The sequence below is a fragment of the Carassius gibelio genome, chromosome A9 (assembly GCF_023724105.1).
Source record: "Carassius gibelio isolate Cgi1373 ecotype wild population from Czech Republic chromosome A9, carGib1.2-hapl.c, whole genome shotgun sequence".
NCBI lineage: Eukaryota > Metazoa > Chordata > Actinopteri > Cypriniformes > Cyprinidae > Carassius > Carassius gibelio.
In genome coordinates, this window is record NC_068379.1 from 27,772,951 (window position 1) to 27,791,143 (window position 18,193).

General features: G+C 34.8%; 2 protein-coding genes across 2 annotated transcripts; one reads left to right on the forward strand and one right to left on the reverse strand.

Moving 5' to 3' along the window:
* Nucleotides 1–136: 136 nt before the first annotated feature.
* Nucleotides 137–8,293, reverse strand: cfap210 (cilia and flagella associated protein 210). The gene is made up of 9 exons (XM_052606630.1): nt 8,073–8,293; nt 7,775–7,974; nt 3,748–3,921; nt 3,465–3,670; nt 3,228–3,384; nt 3,008–3,147; nt 1,586–1,778; nt 1,190–1,354; nt 137–567 (listed from the first exon to the last, which is right to left on the reverse strand). Exons 1-9 carry the CDS (start codon nt 8,137–8,139, stop codon nt 214–216), a joined length of 1,656 nt encoding a protein of 551 aa, XP_052462590.1. The 5' UTR covers nt 8,140–8,293; the 3' UTR covers nt 137–213.
* A 1,485-nt stretch (nt 8,294–9,778) lies between these two features.
* Nucleotides 9,779–16,851, forward strand: LOC128020083 (D-3-phosphoglycerate dehydrogenase-like). Its single transcript, XM_052606631.1, has 12 exons — nt 9,779–9,978; nt 10,573–10,724; nt 11,549–11,614; nt 11,885–11,939; nt 12,209–12,307; nt 12,403–12,535; nt 13,567–13,715; nt 13,834–13,986; nt 14,578–14,716; nt 15,053–15,180; nt 15,293–15,509; nt 16,483–16,851. Exons 1-12 carry the CDS (start codon nt 9,841–9,843, stop codon nt 16,635–16,637), a joined length of 1,584 nt encoding a protein of 527 aa, XP_052462591.1. The 5' UTR covers nt 9,779–9,840; the 3' UTR covers nt 16,638–16,851.
* The last annotated feature ends 1,342 nt before the right edge of the window (nt 16,852–18,193 follow it).

The following is an 18,193-nucleotide window of genomic DNA, read 5'->3' on the forward strand; positions in this document are numbered from 1 at the left end:
TTTATAACCAAGTTTTTTCACACAACAGAATATCTTTTAATTCTAAACATAAACATCCAAATTGTGTGTAAAAAAAAATATTTCGGGAAACCTTTTTGGGGTTAAAATGCTATATTTGAATCAAAATGCAGCAATCACAATTTCTTTAGCATAAAATCTTTATTATTGCAGTAGTAAAAGAGATTGATATTAACATCTGGATGTTGTGAAGTGTTAACAGGTAAATCCTAGTCTTTTCTTGGACTGCTGAATGTCAGAGGTCTCGTTCAGCTCTTTGATGTTTTGAGTGGTGCCGCTCACATAAGTGGGCATCTGAACACCTGACTCATCATGGACTAGATAACTTGGTCTAAGTCCACCGAACACGGGCCCCAGACCCCCTCCGATGCCCTCTCTGGCAGCCTTTAGGAGCGGGTAGGTGATTCTCCCGGTCTTCCCTGCTGTTACAATCACCTGTTCGGCATATTTCTGAAACTGGTTTTCCTCCTCAACGATGAGAGCAGTGTTCTTAGCCACAAACGCCTTCTCTTCTTTTTTCGTACGGTGATGCCTTGCACGTTTTTCAGCCTTCACAAAACCAGTGTTACATTTGAAAGAAATCATAGTTCAATGTATGAAACGTAAACAAGGAACGGTTCACCCAAAGATAGAAAGTGGCTGAAAATGTACTCACCCTCAGGCCATCCAAGAAGTAGATGAGTTTGTTTCTTCATCGAAACAGATTTGGTAAAATGTAGCATTTCATCACTTGCTCACCAATGGATCCTCTGCAGTGAATGGGTGCCGTCAGAATGAGACTCCAAACAGCTGATAAAAACATCACAATAATTCATTTCCTAATTCAGTTTTTCAGTGGAGAAACCAATATTGTGGATAGAGGACTCAGTTTGAAGTTAAAAACGATCTTAATAATGAATTTGTTTCTTACAAACATACACTTTTCACTTCATAAGACATTAACTGATGGACTGGAATGCTGTGGATTACTTGTGGATTATTGTGACGTTTTTATCAGCTGTTTGGAGTCTCATTCTGACGGCACCCATTCACTACAGAGGTTCCACTGGTGAGCAAGTGATGCAATACTACATTTCTCCAAATCTGTTCTGATGAAGAAACAAACTCATCCACATCTTGGACGGCCTGAGTCGGGGGGTTCATTTTCAGCAAACTGCAGAGCTCTACCCACCATTTCTTGTATATAGCTGTCCTGTAGTGTTTTGCCTTCGTCTCTCGCTTTCTGAGCTTGAAGTTCTTGCTTTTCCATGAAGATTTTATCCGCTTCCTTCTTTGCATTCAGCATCTCCAGAGCTTTCTGTTTTTCTTCCTCTGCCTTTCGTTCCTGCTCTTTCCTCTAATACAGGGTTAAGAAAATGCTAATTTCAATGTCTTTCAAATTATATACATGTATATAAACAGTTTGATGATCATAAATGCAATATTTCTGTAGTAAAATCACTGTAATACATGGCCTCTTGTCACTAGTTGCTTTAGTTTAATCAAAAATCAACATAATCATGCATCTATTACTAGACAAATCTTTGAAGATGAAGTGTTGATGAATTCATCAAGAACAGGTCACTACCATGGACTCTCTGTGTGCAGTGATGGAGTTCAACATGGCTGCATGTTTTTCTTCTTTCTCACGCTGTTCTCGAGCCTGTTTGGCCTCACGTTCAGCGACGGCTTTGGCGATGATCTCTTCCTCGTTGCTGACTTGTTGCTGCTTCTGTACGGCTAACTTCTGTATAATAGTCTCTCTGTGTCTCTGCAGCTCTCTAAAGCAAAAGGAAATGCAAATCCAAGCCCAGTGCTGAGACAAGGCAATCAGTGAAGAGAATCATTCTTTCTCTTCAGGACTCCCACACTTCACCCACACAATGAATTCCCATGACTTTTTCATAGCCCTGTCAGTTATATATGGATAAGCATGTTGTATGAATGTGGAAGTCCATTTGTATATCAGGTAACAATCTTTTGAATTAGGATTTTTATTATTAGACTGAGTGTTTAAAGATTCCAGATTGAAGATGGTAAGCAGGATTTTTTTTTTTACTCGACACAATTATAGTCAGAAACAGCAGTTTCTAGCTGATTCAATAGTTTAGTACAGGGCAAAGTCCACAAGTGTTGTTATTGGTAAATAAAAATAAATAATAATAAAATATAATAATAAATCTGAAATATAATAACTATTAGACAACCTTAAACTTAAAAAACTTAAATGAAAAATGCAAGTGTTGCCTTGGCAACTACGTGAAATAAAATAAGATGAAGTTTAAGCACTAAAATCATTAAAACTACTGTAAACTTAAATAAATTAAATCTAAATAAGGTTATTATAGTTAACTAAAACTGAAACTAAAAATAAAACCATTGAACAGATTAAAAATATTAAATAATAAAAACTATACAGACATAAAAATATACAAAAGACAAAAAAATACAACTAAATTACTAAAACTTTAACTAAAATGAAAAAAAGACTTTAAAAATATTAATGAAAATAAAAACATTACATTACAAATATTAATAAAAAATTATAATAGTATCTCAATGAAACTGAAGCTATAAATAAATATAAATAAAAAAAGAAAAAAGCACAAATCAAAATCCCTAAACTTTAAGCTACAATTAAATTTGAACAGCTAACAATATCAAATATATATTTCAAAATATCAATAAATAATATAAACAATACTAAAATAAAAAATAAGTCCACAATGTCTAGAAAATCACAATTTTAAAATAACAAAAATGTCTCACAAATTAAAAATGCTGCCAAATGTATTTTAGCTAGTATCTTATATAGCCATTAATATATCAAGTTTAGTAAAGCTTTGAAGTATTTAACATAAAGAGTTTGCATACTCTGGGTACAGTTTGAAAAAAAAAATTCTTCATAAATGTAAAAAAATGCTCCTAGAAGTACATTTCTGACACTAGTTATATACCCATTAAACCCACAATAATAATTTACACTGTGTAAGCATGTCATTTACAATACCTAAATATTTCCTCCTGCTTCTCTTTCCTCATTTTGATGACTTTCTCTTTATGTTTGGCGAGCTGCTTGCGTTTCTCCTCCTCTTCCTCGTGCCTCTGAGCCTCTGCTGCTTTCATCAGCTCTCTGTTGGTCAAATAATCCTGATGGAGGACAGAAGAACGGATTTCAAAACAGCATCTGATTCACTCTGTCTGTAAATGTTGTTCAACAGTCGCCTCACCTGATAAGCCTTCATCACGCTTCCCTTCTCTTCCAGTTTCTTGCGCTCGTTCATGGACTGTTCCCACAGATGAAGATCTCGTAGTCGCTCAATTTCTTCAGCCTCACGATTGGCCTCCTGCCTCTCCTGCTCTTTCTTCATTTCATGATCTTTTATCCTAAAAGAGCAGAAAAAGTCAGGTCCTTTTTACTACATCATAGTTGCCCGATGCACTGAAGCACTTTAACATCTCCTTACTGTTGTTTCAAGCTCTCAGCAGTTGCCAGCTGGTCTTTTTTCCTCTGTATGGCTTTCTTTTGCTCCTGCTGGAGGGCCTGTTCTTCTCTGTAAGCCATTTCAGCCACGATATCTCTGTCTATGTCCTTGCTGGCATTTTGCTTCATGCGTTTTAACTCAAGCTGAGCCTCTCTTTCCTTCAGAACCTCTGCAAGCAACAGAGCGCTCTATAAAAAACAAAAGGATAGTTTCTACGAACATTTCACAACAGAAAAAGTGTGATCAAATAATGAGAGACACACACATGGAAGCCTTTCACTCTGTCGGTCTGGTAGTATTGCTGGGTTTTTGCTTTCTCGATGGCCTCCTTTCGTATCTGGGCCTGGTATTTTGCTTCTTCTAAGTCAACTTGTTTCCGCTCCTCTTCTTCTAATGCCTCTCGACATTTTTTAGCCTCTAGCTTTTTTTGTCGTTGTCCCTGTAAGGGAAAAAAAATATTGATATGTTTTTCTCCATGGCAGACATTTGGCAAAAGTCAAATGCACTTATATTAACCCAAGCAGTGCTTTAAGTGGCCCCAAACTTGGTGCTTTTTGATGATTCCCCTCATCCCCTGAGGTAACAACAAGTATATTGAAGGGCTTTTATATACAACAGTCAACAGGCAACCTTAATAATAAACCCTTTTATTAGTTTGTGGATTTGCTTGAGCTAGAAAGAACTACTGAACATAAATAAAATGTGCAAAAGGATTTTGAAAAAATACCCTTAGAAAGGGCTACTGCATTACTGCATTCAAACTTCCAAACTGACTCAAAGGATTCGCGAACCAGCTCCGAACTCCCGAACTGACTCAGATGAATCACACTCCGAACTCCAGAACTGATTCACTTAATTCGCGATCCCCAAACTCACTCAAATGATTCGGGAATCCGCTTTGAACTCCCGAACAGTGTTAATTTTGACAGCAAATTCGGATTTAGTCTTAGTCTTAGTCTTTTGAATAACACACCATTTAGTTTTAGTCACATTTTAGTCATCTGAAATGTTTTAGTCTTAGTCTAGTTTTAGTCGACTAAATATCATAAGAGTTTTAGTCTTAGTCTAGTTTTTTTTAGTAGAACAAAGTCAACTTAGTTGACTTGACTAAATGTTTCCATCAGTCTGTTATGGAATGGTATTTATAAAATAAACATAAGGCCTGCTCTCAATGTAAAATATACATGGTCTCTGAAAAAGATATGCATTCGTCCTGAATGATATGCAATGCATATGACATTCTTTCAAGATGAAGTACAGTATTATTGAAATAGACAACCACCTATATTATATTTGTATTGTATGTTCAATCTATTTCTTTATTTGTGCTATTTACACAAAGTTTAAATTTTTTTAAGTTTGTTTTTGTTCATTTAAAATAGCACTGCATAGTCTTCACTGTAAAATAAAATACACAATCAAACCAAAATGTATTGAGACACCTTCAACGTTTCTTACAATATCACAGTTTATTTGCTGTAGTTTAGAAATTGGTAATAAAATATGACAATAACTCAGGGTTAAACTGTGTCAGAACAACAAATTCATCTTGATAATGTCTGATGCAATGCTTAATTTGGTTCAGTCTGTGGTGTGAAAAGGTTGCATTAGAAATTAAAGAAAGAAACACTTAAGCAAAACATGCTCAGGTCCCTAATAATTTTTTTGTATTAATTTTTTAGTCACTAGTAAAACAGTATAATCTATTCTATCTGATTTTCGGATTGACTTTGGATAAATTCTTGTTAAAACTACAAAGTAATTCAATCAAGAGCAGTGAGTGATTTACTTTCATTTTCATACATTAAAGACACTGACAGCAGAGCTAGTAAATTAGGCGCGGTCACTTTAAGAGACAAATGCATCCATTATAAAGATACGCATCCGATTTCTTTCCAACGCTTTACTTTCACTGAAGACATAACTACAGACTTTTTCGAACACACTTTCCAAGACTGGTATTTCGACATATTTAGTATGTATTTGTTGTCGGTACAAAAGCAAGAAGACTTTGAGACGCGTCTCTGCTTGCTCCCTGAACACCAGAACACCACGCTGCTGAATTGAGCTCTTTCACTTTTCGCTCTTTTTCTTATGTTTATTTAAAATGCGATTTGTATTTGTTCGTTCAGGGTGCAAGAGGACGCAAACGTCCTGAAAGAGATCTCGGTTCAGTGTTGCGCGTAACCATCTGCTCAGTTCAGCGTTCCCGCAGCGCGGGGCTGAAGCCAACTTGATGTGTTGAATGCTTGGAGCACGTTATAAAACGTATTCTTAAAATACACATTTCTGTTTTAATAAATGCTCATATTAAAACATAGCATTACACATAAGTAGGTACAAAAATAATCAGTGATACATTTACGACCTCATAAAAATTTGGGTCGCAATGGCATTTCAAAAGGTTGCAGTGTAGTTCCCTGTGTAAACAACTTAACTGTTATGAAAACGTCCTCGAAACTGTACGAATTTCTGCAAACTCATCTTTGTTCTCTTTTCTGTGTAACTGCTGCTGCGTTTGTTTAGCTGTTGCGCTTGCATTTGCCGCGGCTTTTTAAAATGGCTCGGCTGCTTCTGCATAGATCAACCTACCCTCAAAGATTCGCTCTGATTGGACCTCTTCTCCATTCGTCCCTCCCATATATTTTCGTCTCATTTTTATTCGTTGACTAAAGTGTCAGTTATATTTCGTCACGTTTTTCGTCATCATATCTGACTTTTTATTTAGTTTTTATTTAGTTTTCGTCCGTGAAAAAGGTTAGTTGACGAATATTTTTCGTCATAGTCTTCGTCAACGAAATTAACACTGCTCCCGAACAGACTCAAATGATTCGCGATCCCACTCCGAGCTCCCGAACTGATTCAAATGATTCGCGAACCCGCTTTGAACTCCCGAAATGACTCAAATGATTCGCGAACCCGCTTTGAATTACCGAACTGACTCAAATGATTCGCGAACCCGCTCCGAACTGTCGAATTGATTCAAATGATCCGCGAAGCAGCCCCGAACTGCCGAATTGATTCAAATGATTTGCGATCCCCAAACTGACTCAAATGATTCGCGAACCCGCTCCGAACTCCCAAACTGACTCAAATGATTCGCGAACCCACTACGAACTCCAAAAACTGTTTCAAATGATTCACGCTCCATACTCCGAACTAGGAAGAATTAGGAAGCGTGCATTGTGAAGGGCGCTCTGAAAAGCGGCAGTGAAGGAAAAGGATTAAAACCTCTATTAAAACAGATGTCCAAATGAAAATACCTGTATGCTAAAAACACTTTCTGGGTGCATGGAGAGGTGGTGGTACGCTCAAGAGCTATATTTGGAAGTGGCGGTAGGCTACTGAGTACTGGTGCATACCGGCCCACTTAAAGCACTGAACCCAATCATTTATATCAATCTTTTTTTCTCTATCTTTTTTTTTTTTACTTTTTTATTTTTTATTAAGAAAACCCAAAAATATTACATCAAGACAGCATTCAAACTATACAGTCAGCTTATTCAACATTATAATTATATGCATAGACAAAATTAAAAGTGGATGGAGAGAAGTATGGAAAAAATATTAAAATAAAACATCATTCAAATATCAGCACTGGCTCCAAAGAATAAATATTGACCTTCCAAACAAGTATTATTTTTGTATTATGAGATGTATATACATTTCTTATTTCAGTTAACATTTATTTTAAAGTAACAGTTTTTTTTAAACTTTTAACAGTTTTTTTTACTTTTAGTTTTACTAACATTAATAACCCTGTTCTAGACACAAAAACTGGCAAAATATTATCATAAATTATTTTATCAACTAAATCAAACAAAATCACATTATTATTTTTTCTTAATGAAGACTCATTGATATTAATCAAAACTTTTCCTTAGGTCGTAAAAATATGATTTTACTCATATTTGGGGTTTTTCAAGCAAATTTTATATATATTCTGTTTTCATTTTAATCTAAGTCAAAGATTTAGTCATTTTGTTGTGTTTTTGTAATTTTTAGAAGAATTTGTTTTTATATATGCATAATATATTGTATATAATTTATTACAGTTTTAATTTCAGTCATTTTAGTACACCAAGTACATCGTACTAAATCAAAATGGGAAACATTGCCTTTGCATCTTGATATTGATATTTATCAAAATAAGACTCATTGATATTTATCAAAACTTTGCCTCCTTTAAAGATTTTAGATCGTTATAAATTATGATATTTACGCATATTTTGGGTTTTTCAAGCTAAAATTGCTCACTATGCAAGAAAGTAACAAAAACTCCAGGTGCTCACAGCGATGGTGTTGGCCCAGTGTTTGACGAGCTCTTTAGAGCGCATGTGCAGCAGCTCGCGCTCTTCGGCCGCTGCGGTCACACTCCTGTTGCGCTGATTTACTCCGTTCACACGGTCCTGCAGGCGCTGCCAGTCTGATTGGGATAAAATTACTACTTGACGAAGATCTGCTTCGGGTTTCTCCACCTCCGAGCTCACAGCTGTGTGCATTCGATAACATGTTTCCAAGTGATTATAAACTGTAATTCATATAACGTTAATGTCTTCAGTTATCTCGGTCAGTAGAGTTTATTCTCACCTTGTTTACTCGAGCCTTTCCTCCGCCCGTATTGAACGACACCTGTCCTTACTGACGCGGTTGACATTTTACCTGCTGTTTTATTCCTCTCACATTCGTTGATTGATCTTGAAGTTCGTTGAGATGTTTATGTATTTTTATTTATTTCCTCATACATCGGCAGACTTGGCTGATGTTGGCAACATGATCGTACTCGCTACACTGTGTTGCTCGGCAACCAATTCAACTTTTGTTACACTGTTCCCCGGCAACCCGGATAGGAGGTGACGTCATGCGAACACTTAAAGAGCCAGCCACCTCGAAAATAAACCACGCCTCCTTCAGTTTCACATTGGGACAGCATTTTTGATCATTTCAATTGGGAAATGAATGATCCATGCAGCAAAAGTGTTTTCTTACAAGTAAAGGATATATATTTATATATATTTTCAATTATTCCATAATATTTTCCACGTCAAAACTTTCTGTAGAAAAAATTGGGGTCTGATTTAGACACAAAATGCTTCTTTTGTCAGAATGGCACTGAACATTTGTTTTGGTCATGTAGTTATACTTAATAAGTTTGTTTATCTCAAAAAGAGTACTATCTTACAAGACTTTTCAATGAATCCCAAATTTTCTAATTTTTTGAAGCAGATCCCAATGCCTATTTTGTAATAAACCCAATTCTGTTCTTAGATCATATATATATGAGATACACACACACACATATTTCTTTACAACTTCAGTTTCACTTAACAAGAAATCACTCAGAACTTTGCACAGCCTACAAGTTTTCTACTCGTAATGTTTAGTTTTGTTATTTAATTCCTTTTTTGTTTCTATTTTAAAATGTGGTACTTGTTTGTTTTCCTTCTTTCTCTTTATTGCTGTTATTTTTAATTATTGTGTTCTAATTTTGTTGCATTTCAGTGTAAATGTAATGTAAAAAAATAAATAAAAAAATGCCAGAAAATAAACAAGTTTTGTCCTCAAAGATATTGTTTTTATTATAATTTTGAAAACCCAAAGCATTTATATCTAGATTATGTTGTTTAAATAAATATTTTTTTATTTAAATGTTGTATGCAAAATTCTGTATTCACAAGAAAAAATAAAAGAAAAACCACTTTTTCTGTAGAATGTAACTCTATAATTTCATCCCTTAGACATATAAGCAACAAAAAGCTAATGTTTATGCTTTTTGAGGACTTATATATGATTAAACCTTAGAATTATTAGGCCTATAATAATGTTTAATATAAAACAATTATAGAAAATAAACTGAGCAGATTTTGCAGTTGATTCTGAAAATTCATATAATTTAATTTAATATAGATAGATAGATATATAGATTAGTTTATGCATGACTAATAACACATTTTTCAAATTTACAAATGCAAACTGTTTTCACTATGGTCTATTTTCACAAAAGGAACTTTTATTAAAGTTCCAATATTAAGGTATTTTCATTAAAATGTAAAATATATAGTGCTGTCAAATGATTCATCGCATCCAAAATAAAAGTGTGTGTGTGTGTGTGTGTGTGTGTATATATATATATATATATATATATATATATATATATATATATATATATATATATATATATATATATATATAATTGTTTCCTTAGAGTTTGTAAAATGAGACTGTTCAATTAAATAAAACAGGACGAACTTCTGGAGAGGCGCGTGAAGGGCGGAGTTTCTGAGAGGAGCTCTTTGAAAGAGCGCCACGGAACATCAGTCAGTCATTTGAGGAGAGTCGAGTCACTGAATCAACACTAATGGCTCCGGTATCAGTCAAACGCGTTTTAATCAGTGAAAGTGTCGATCCATGCTGCAAAACTATTCTGCAGGAGAACGGCATTGAAGTGACGGAGAAGCAGCAGATGACTAAAGAAGAGTTGATTGCAGAGATTCAGGTAACGTTAAGTGATTCTTTAACTGATTGACTCTCGAATTCAGAAGCAACTTCACCGGAATATCAAGTGCATTGATTTTAATCTTCGCCAGCGGAAGAATGGCGTTCTCCAAAGCAGCAAAATCAACTCGGTGTGCTTGATAAAATAACAGCATGTGTGAATGTGTGACTGTCACCCCTCCTCCTCCTCCTCTTCACAATCTGATGCAACAGTAGCCTGTATCTGCACCATATGAATCATCCCAGTCAATTCCTAATAACTATATAAGATCGCAAGTATAACATCATTTTATATGTTCGACGTATGTTCTTTTCCCCCGTTGCATTGTGCTTAATGCACGTGTTTTGCTCTGTGCATGTGTTTTTAGTTTGTGTATTGGTTGGGTTTTAAAATAGGCCTATGTATTTGCTTGGTTATTATAAAATGCATCAATTGTTTTTCTTTGTGGATTAATAAAAAAAAAACAACAACAATGCTGAATGCATGTTGTCTTGTCACTATTGTCATTTCACATGTTGTCTTGCCTAGAAAGATTTAAGAAAAACTTAAACCCTGTTTTACATGCTAATTCTGTTTACTTATCCTTTCCCCAAGAATTATGACGGTTTGGTCGTCCGTTCAGCAACCAAAGTTACCTCCGATGTCATCAATGCTGGCAGTAACTTGAAGATCATTGGACGCGCTGGAACAGGAGTTGATAACGTGGACGTGGATGCAGCAACCAAGAGAGGCATTATTGTCATGAAGTAATGAAGCATGTTGAGTCTTGCTCTGACCTCTATTCTGTTTGTTTTCAACGCTTAAGCATGTTGATCTAGTCGTGCACTCTTCTTTCTTCTTTTCTTAAAGTAATAGTTTACTCGTGAATGAACATTTTGTAATTTATTGCTTCTCATGTCATGTTTTCTAATGAAACCCATCTTGGGAGATGTTAAAGGAATAGTTCACACACAAATGAATATTTGCTGGAAATGAACTCCCTCTCCGGCCATCCAAGATGTAGATGAGTTTGTTTCTTCATGGGAACAGCTTTGGAGAAATTTTGCATTGCTTGCTTACCAATGAATGCTCTGCAGTGAATGGGTGAAAAAGAAATGAAGTGAAAAGCTGTGTTTTCGTTCAGTTTCTTGACTTACTTTTTTCCATATTATGGAAGTCAATGGGGAACAGCAACTGTTTGGTTACCAGTTTGAAATAATTTGAGGGTGAGTAAATATTGACAGATTTCTCATTGACTATTCCATTAATGATGGATTTTTCTTTTTACAAACACACCACTTTTCACTTCACAAGGTGTTAACTGATGAACTGGAGCAGTGTGGATTAGTGTGATGTTTTTATCAGCTATTAGGATTCTGACGGCACCCATTCACTGCAGAGGATCCATTGGTGAGCAAGTGATGCTAAATTTCTCCAAGTCTTCTCTGATGAAGAAACAAACTCATCTACATCTTGGATGGCCTGAGGATCAGTTCATTTTAATGAACTATTCTTTCAAGTAGAATGGCCAGGAATTATTTTCCTAATTTTTTTTTATGTTTATTCATTTTTTCATAATTAAATTTTTCAGCACTCCGAGTGGAAACACAATCAGTGCTGCTGAGCTCACCTGTGCTCTTTTGATGAGCTTGTCAAGGTAAGCTGGCAAAATGACTTTTTTTTTTTTTTTTGCTTTTTAATGTTTTATGAAATATGTTTGAGAACTCAGAACTTTAAAGTCTCTGATGTATGACTCTAGGTCTGAAATTGGGTAGAAAATTATAAAAATGTAAAAAACAAAACATAAATGATACCAAAAAAAAACACTGTATATTCCTATAAAATATTTTACAAATTTTTTAATTGTTGTTGTTATTATTATTATTATTTTGTATTTTATTATTTTAATTTTTTTTGTATTTCTTAGACATATTCCACAAGCTGTCATGTCAATGAAGGATGGAAAATGGGATCGTAAAAAGGTATGTGCACTTCTTGTTCTCTGTGTGGCTGTTGGCATTGTTTAAAGGGTTATGCGTTACGAGATAGGGTACTGCATGCACCATCCTTTCATATATTGCACATTTTGGCAATAAACAGAAAATATGTGCACCGTACACAGTTTAGAAATTGTCAGAGTTGTGATTTCATAGTTGTACTTTCCCGTCTGTTTAGTCAGTCATCACTAATCGATTGCGATCACTGAATGGGTTGTGTTAGATGGCTGAGTGCTTCGCTAATGATTTTACAGTTCATGGGCGCAGAGCTGTATGGAAAAGTTCTTGGGATTGTAGGGCTTGGAAGAATCGGCAAAGAGGTGGCATCGAGAATGCAGTCCTTCGGTATGAGGGTAAGATCATTGTGTCCTAAAAACTGTCCTGACTTTAAAAATGCAAATGATATTAAAACTTTTTATTTAATTTTTTATTATTGCATCTCTGATAGACCATTGGTTACGACCCCATCACCCCTCTGGAGGTTTCTGCGAGCTGGGGTGTGGAGCAGATGTCTCTGGAGGAGCTGTGGCCACAGTGTGATTATATCACAGTCCACACTCCACTCATGCCCTCCACCACAGGTACACACACACACACACACACACACAACATTCTGCTAGTTTGCTGCACAATTCAGTTAAAACAATCGATTATTTTGAGAAATATTGTGATACAACTCATATAAAGTGCCAAGACTTAAGTCTAAAATCCTGAGCAGTGATAATTTCTAGTATCGTTGATAAACTCAGTGATGGAAGAAACAAAGCTTTTCAAATCTTTAAATCAACAAAATGTCAACAAAATATGCAATACCATTAAATATAAAGTGTCTGTTTAAATAGGTGTCATTTTAATAAATTTGTAAGGCCGGTTTTATGGAAAGCTTGGTAAATTGGGTCAATAATAGACTATTACATACATATTATACAAAAGTGTCATTTAAAAATATCTACAATTGAATAAAACAGTTTCGAAACTCGATTCGCAAAGATTTCAAAGCTTCAAAAAGCAGTGTTTCAAAAGCGCCCATCACTAGATATACTGTTAAAGTTTTTTTTTTTTTTTTTTTTTTTTTTAATATCTCAAATTCAAATAAATTTTCAAATAAAGTTTTTATTCTTAATATATATATATAACTTTTATTTTAGTTAAAAAATGTTTGTAATTTTGAATTGTCACATTTGTATTATTATTTTTATTTCTTAAACATGTCTATACAGTTGACAACTAGCTGAAATAAAATAGTAAATATTTTATTTGGTTTAATTTAACTTCTATTTAATTTTTAATTAACTGTTATTTTTTATTTTACTTTCATTAACTATAATAACCCTGGTTTTGAGGTGCATGTATCTAATCTAGTGTAATCTTAAAATTAATTTTAAAATATTGTATTTGATAATAATAATAATAATAATATAATTTTTTTATTTAATTAATGATTACAATTATTTATATTTTTAATAATAACAACAGCAACAACATTTATTATTAATAATAATAATAATAAATGCAGTTTAATAATTGCTCTACTAGACTATATTGCGGCTTTATTTAATTTAGCTTGAATTGCCCCAGTGTAAAATCAAACTTTTGCTGATGTGCTACACAGGTCTCCTTAATGACGCTTCCTTTGCTAAGTGTAAGAAAGGTGTGAAGGTGGTGAACTGTGCTCGCGGTGGCATCATTGACGAAGCCGCTCTCCTCCGGGCTCTGGAGTCGGGACAGTGTGGAGGAGCGGGGCTGGATGTGTTTGTGGAGGTCAGAGCTTGTTGATCACTTCGACTGACAATGCTTTTAGCTTCTTGCCACTGCTCAATGGCATTGCATGCAAACATATTTAAAATAATACTGATATTGTCTTTTTCGGCGGGTTCAGGAGCCTCCAAAGGATCAGCGGCTGGTGAAGCATCCCAATGTGATCGGCTGTCCTCATCTGGGAGCCAGCACTAAAGAAGCTCAGGCCCGCTGTGGGAGAGATATCGCCCTGCAGATTGTGGACATGGCCACGGGAAAAGCATTAGTTGGAGCCGTGAGTCATGCTTCGTTTTACAGCATTACTTTTTATGAAGGAGCAATATTCTCCCCCCTGAAAATCTTTCAGGGACATTTTGTTTATTTGTGAGAGGATATTTTTTTTCCTAATCACATAAAATCATAAATTATGCTCGTTTGTCAAATAGTTAAATTATCACTCAAGTAACTGTTTCACAGAAAAGCATATTTGTATACATTTAGGGTAAGTCTTTTAATTTGTAGAACGAAACATGGAAACAAATCTTCAAGTAATTTTCACCACAGATGCAGTATTTCTTTTTAAATCCAAAACTGCTTTTCTAAAAACCCAAAGAAAATTCCAGAAACAGATTCCCACGTTCAGGGAAAGTCTGGAATGATCAGGATTTGTATATTCTTTTTGGTGACACATGCCGGACTTCTCCAATCATTCAGTCTGCTTTAACTCCACCCCTTTTAGCTCATCCTCCATTCATTGAACAACTGATACATAAATCCTCGTCCCTGCCCTACATCCTTTTCTTTTTCAGTATTCTGTATCACTCAAACCTATGCCACAATACAGAATGAAAGACCACAACTTTGAGTTCCTAGTTTTCATCCTCAGGTGAACGCTCAGGTGTTGGTCAGTGCTTTCTCTCCTGACTCTCATCAGTGGATTCAGCTGGGAGAGTCCATGGGCAGAGTGTTGAAGGCCTGCACTGCTTCTAAAGACCCCTACAGTCAGGTCCACGTCACAGCACTTGGTAAGATGAGTTATTCACCCAATGTGTTGTTCAAACTGTTGTCAGTCACTCACTAATTCAATAAGTGCTTAAACAAATAACAAGAAATCAATCCTGTTGCTGGGACAGTATGTACATTTTCTTTTACTAACTGCTGGGACAGATAATTTCCCCTCCCAGATGTACATATCAGAGCTTATTGGATTGTAAAAGGCCTACTCGACTGAAAAATGTTGTATTCTGTTGATGCCATCTTGTGGCAAGATCATGCATTTGTATGCATTTAGCATTCATTTTGATTATATAATATATTAACAATAATACATAAATATGTATTTATTTATTTGTGCTGTTCAGGGGAGTCCTTAAAGAAGTCCTCAGGGTTTTTGAGCTCAGCAGCTGTAGTTGGTTTGCTCACTGAAGGTCCTCAGAAAGGCCCTAACTTGGTGAATGCACTGCCTCTAGCTGCAGAGACCGGAATTACAGTAAGATTTCTTTACAGTTAGTTACAGTCCGTGTTTTAAGTTAAAGCACAGCATCTAGGTGTTTTATTTTGCCAGCAGTGCTCTGATCTGTCCCTGTGTCTCAAACCACCAGGTGCAGACGGATCATAAAGACTCAAATGAGCGGGAGGTGTGTGTGGTGGAAGTCTCTGTGAACGGTAGAAGCTATACGACTGTAGGCTCGGTGCAGGCCGGGGTTCCTGTGCTGCTGGAGCTGAACGGAAGTGTGTTTCGACAGCCTGTTCCTCTCACTGGACACCTGCTGTTCTTCAAAGCAGCCAATTCCACTAAGCTCCTGCCGTCTGTGACCGGTAAAGACTCATTCACATTCTGCACAAATAACCGTAAAGGGAAAGAACATCTGTGATGAATTTCAACTGATAGAAAACCTAATATTATTAGGGAGTTTAAAAGTGATTTCCAGCTCAGCTCTAAAATATTGGCCAGAAATTGCTAATTTGAGTGACATTTCTAAAAAAAAAAAAAAAAAAAAAAAAAAAAAAACTTATCAACTATTCACAAATGACTGAAAGTCATGGAAATATATTTTTCAAAAGGCACAGAAATTTATTTTTTGATCCAGGTAATTTTATTTACAATTACAGTAATATGTGTTTTTACATATACTTAAATATTTTTTCATTTAAATGACTTGTTATGTACATTTATAGAAATTAAAATGCAAGGTTAGTTTTTTCCTTATTTTTACTTCCATATTTGTGCTGCAAATTTGCAAAAAACTATAAAGCGCTAAACACTAAAACAAAACTAAGAATATATCAAAGAATATTATAAAAGTGCCTTCATATGGAGCACAAAACCAGTCTTAAGTCGATGGGGTATATTTTTAGCAGTAGTCAAAAATATATTGTATTGGTCAAAATTATTATTTTTTCTTTTATGCCAAAAATCATTAGGATATTAAGTCAAGATCATGTTTTATGAAGAGATTTTGTAAGAATCCTACCGTAAATATATTTAAACTAAATTTTTGATGAATAATACGCATTGCTAGGAACTTCATTTGGACAACTGTAAAGGCAATTTTCTCAGTATTTTGATATATATATATTTTTTTTTTTTGCACCTTAAGATTCCAGATTTTGCAAATACTGGCTTATCCTAACAAATCATACATCAATGGAAAGCTTATTTAGTCAGCTCCCTTGTAATGTATAAATCTCAGTTTTGAAAAATTGATACTGATTTTGTGGTCTAGGGTCAAACATGGTTTGGGAGTGGCATATGGGTGAATGAAGTCTGATGCTTTCCGGTCTTTCTCAGGGGTTTTGGCAGCAGCAGGTGTGGAGCTGCAGTCCTTCAGTGCCTCTACTGCCAGCAGTGGTGAGCAGTGGTACTGCATGGGCATATCTTCACTGCTGGGGGACATCGGGGCCCTGAAGTCTTTGGCGAAAGAGGCTGCCCAGCTCACGGTCTGAATATCTGTCATTGATGCTGATGGGGAAACACTAAACATTCCAGAAGCTTAAGCTCTAGTCTGATTGAATATCATTTCTCAGTGTTACTCACATTGTTCATAACACTACAATTCCTAAATCAACAGTGTGGTAAAATAGTCCTATTTTTGTCATTAGTGTTTACTAAAACCACTGTATTTCAGATGAAAGTGTTTGATTAAAATAACAAAAATAAGTGCTTTGCAGTGGAGTTTGTCTCTTTTCAGCATACTAAAGGTTTGCCATTGGATCCTTTGTATAAAAACGACAAATAGCTGAGGCCAATGTCCTGCTAAACAATATAGAAATTTACTAAACACTAACAGATGTTCGGCAAGTTTGGGATCAGTAAGATTTGTATATATATTTAAGATGTATTTTTTGCTCAACAAGGCTGCAATTATTTGATCAGAAATACAGGGAAAAAATATTGATATTGAAATGTTATTACAATTTAAAATGATAGTTTTCTATTTTAATATACTTTAAATTATAATTTATTGCTGTGATGTAAAACTGAATTTTCATCATCATTACTCCAGTCTTCAGTGTCACATGATCCTTCAGAAATCATTCTTATAGGCTATGCTGATTTAAAATAAATATTGGAAATACAGTACTGTTTGTGGACTGTATATTATTTGCCCTTTTCTTTTTTTCTTCCCCCCTTTTTTTAAAGAAATTAATGTTTTTATTTAGCATGGATGTTAAATTGATAAAAAGTGATAATGAAGACTTGTTTAATATTGTTAGAAAATATTTCTATTTTAAATCAACTTGAACTATTCATTGAATAATCCTGAACAAAGTATCACAGGTTTCAATAAATGAAGCTGCAAAACCAGCTTCAGCATATCAGAATGATTTCTGAGGGATCATGTGACACTGAAGGATCGCAGAAACGGCTGAAAAATCAGCTTTGCATCATAGAAATAAATTACATTTTAAAGTATATTAAAATAGAAAACAATCATTTTAAATGGTAATAATATTTTACAATATTATTTTTTTTCTGTAGTGTTGGTCAAATAAATGTAGCCAAGATGAACAAAAAACTTCTGTGAAACCATTAATAATCTTACTGATCCCAAACTTTTAAAAAGCAGTGTATATACATATATATGCCAAAAAATATATTTTAGCTCCTTTTTGTTCCCAAAACGTGCATGTGTGTATTTAAAATAATTCTTGATCCTGTTCCCACATTCTTTCTGCTTGGATACTTCTGCTTATAAGAACATATGACAAAAGTCTGTATTACATCCACTTTCAAAACACTTTAGTTACACTAGACCTTGTCCACAAGTATAACTGCATCATTCCCAACAACCTTTAGCATTAAAATACTGTTGATGTTTCAGAAAGTCTTATCTGATCAGATCTCACAGTGCATGTATTATTATTTTTTAGCATTTATTTCCTTTGATGATCCAAGATCGTTTCAGGGAACCTAACACTGTCAGCAAACATGAATATGTTAATCGATCTCGAAATTGCAGAATGCATTCAATTTAAAAACTTGAATTACAAGCACTCAA

Bases quoted from the DNA above. Each gene is read 5' to 3' on its own strand.
- cfap210 (XM_052606630.1), bottom strand. From the start codon at position 8,139: ATGTCAACCGCGTCAGTAAGGACAGGTGTCGTTCAATACGGGCGGAGG. The intron at 3,922-7,774 runs GTGAGCACCTGG...TTTCCCTTACAG, and splicing joins ACTGGGCCAACACCATCGCT to GGACAACGACAAAAAAAGCT. The intron at 3,148-3,227 runs GTGAGGCGACTG...GTCCTCCATCAG, and splicing joins GCGTGATGAAGGCTTATCAG to GATTATTTGACCAACAGAGA.
- LOC128020083 (XM_052606631.1), top strand. From the start codon at position 9,841: ATGGCTCCGGTATCAGTCAAACGCGTTTTAATCAGTGAAAGTGTCGAT. The intron at 11,940-12,208 runs GTATGTGCACTT...ATGATTTTACAG, and splicing joins GAAAATGGGATCGTAAAAAG to TTCATGGGCGCAGAGCTGTA. The intron at 12,308-12,402 runs GTAAGATCATTG...CATCTCTGATAG, and splicing joins TGCAGTCCTTCGGTATGAGG to ACCATTGGTTACGACCCCAT.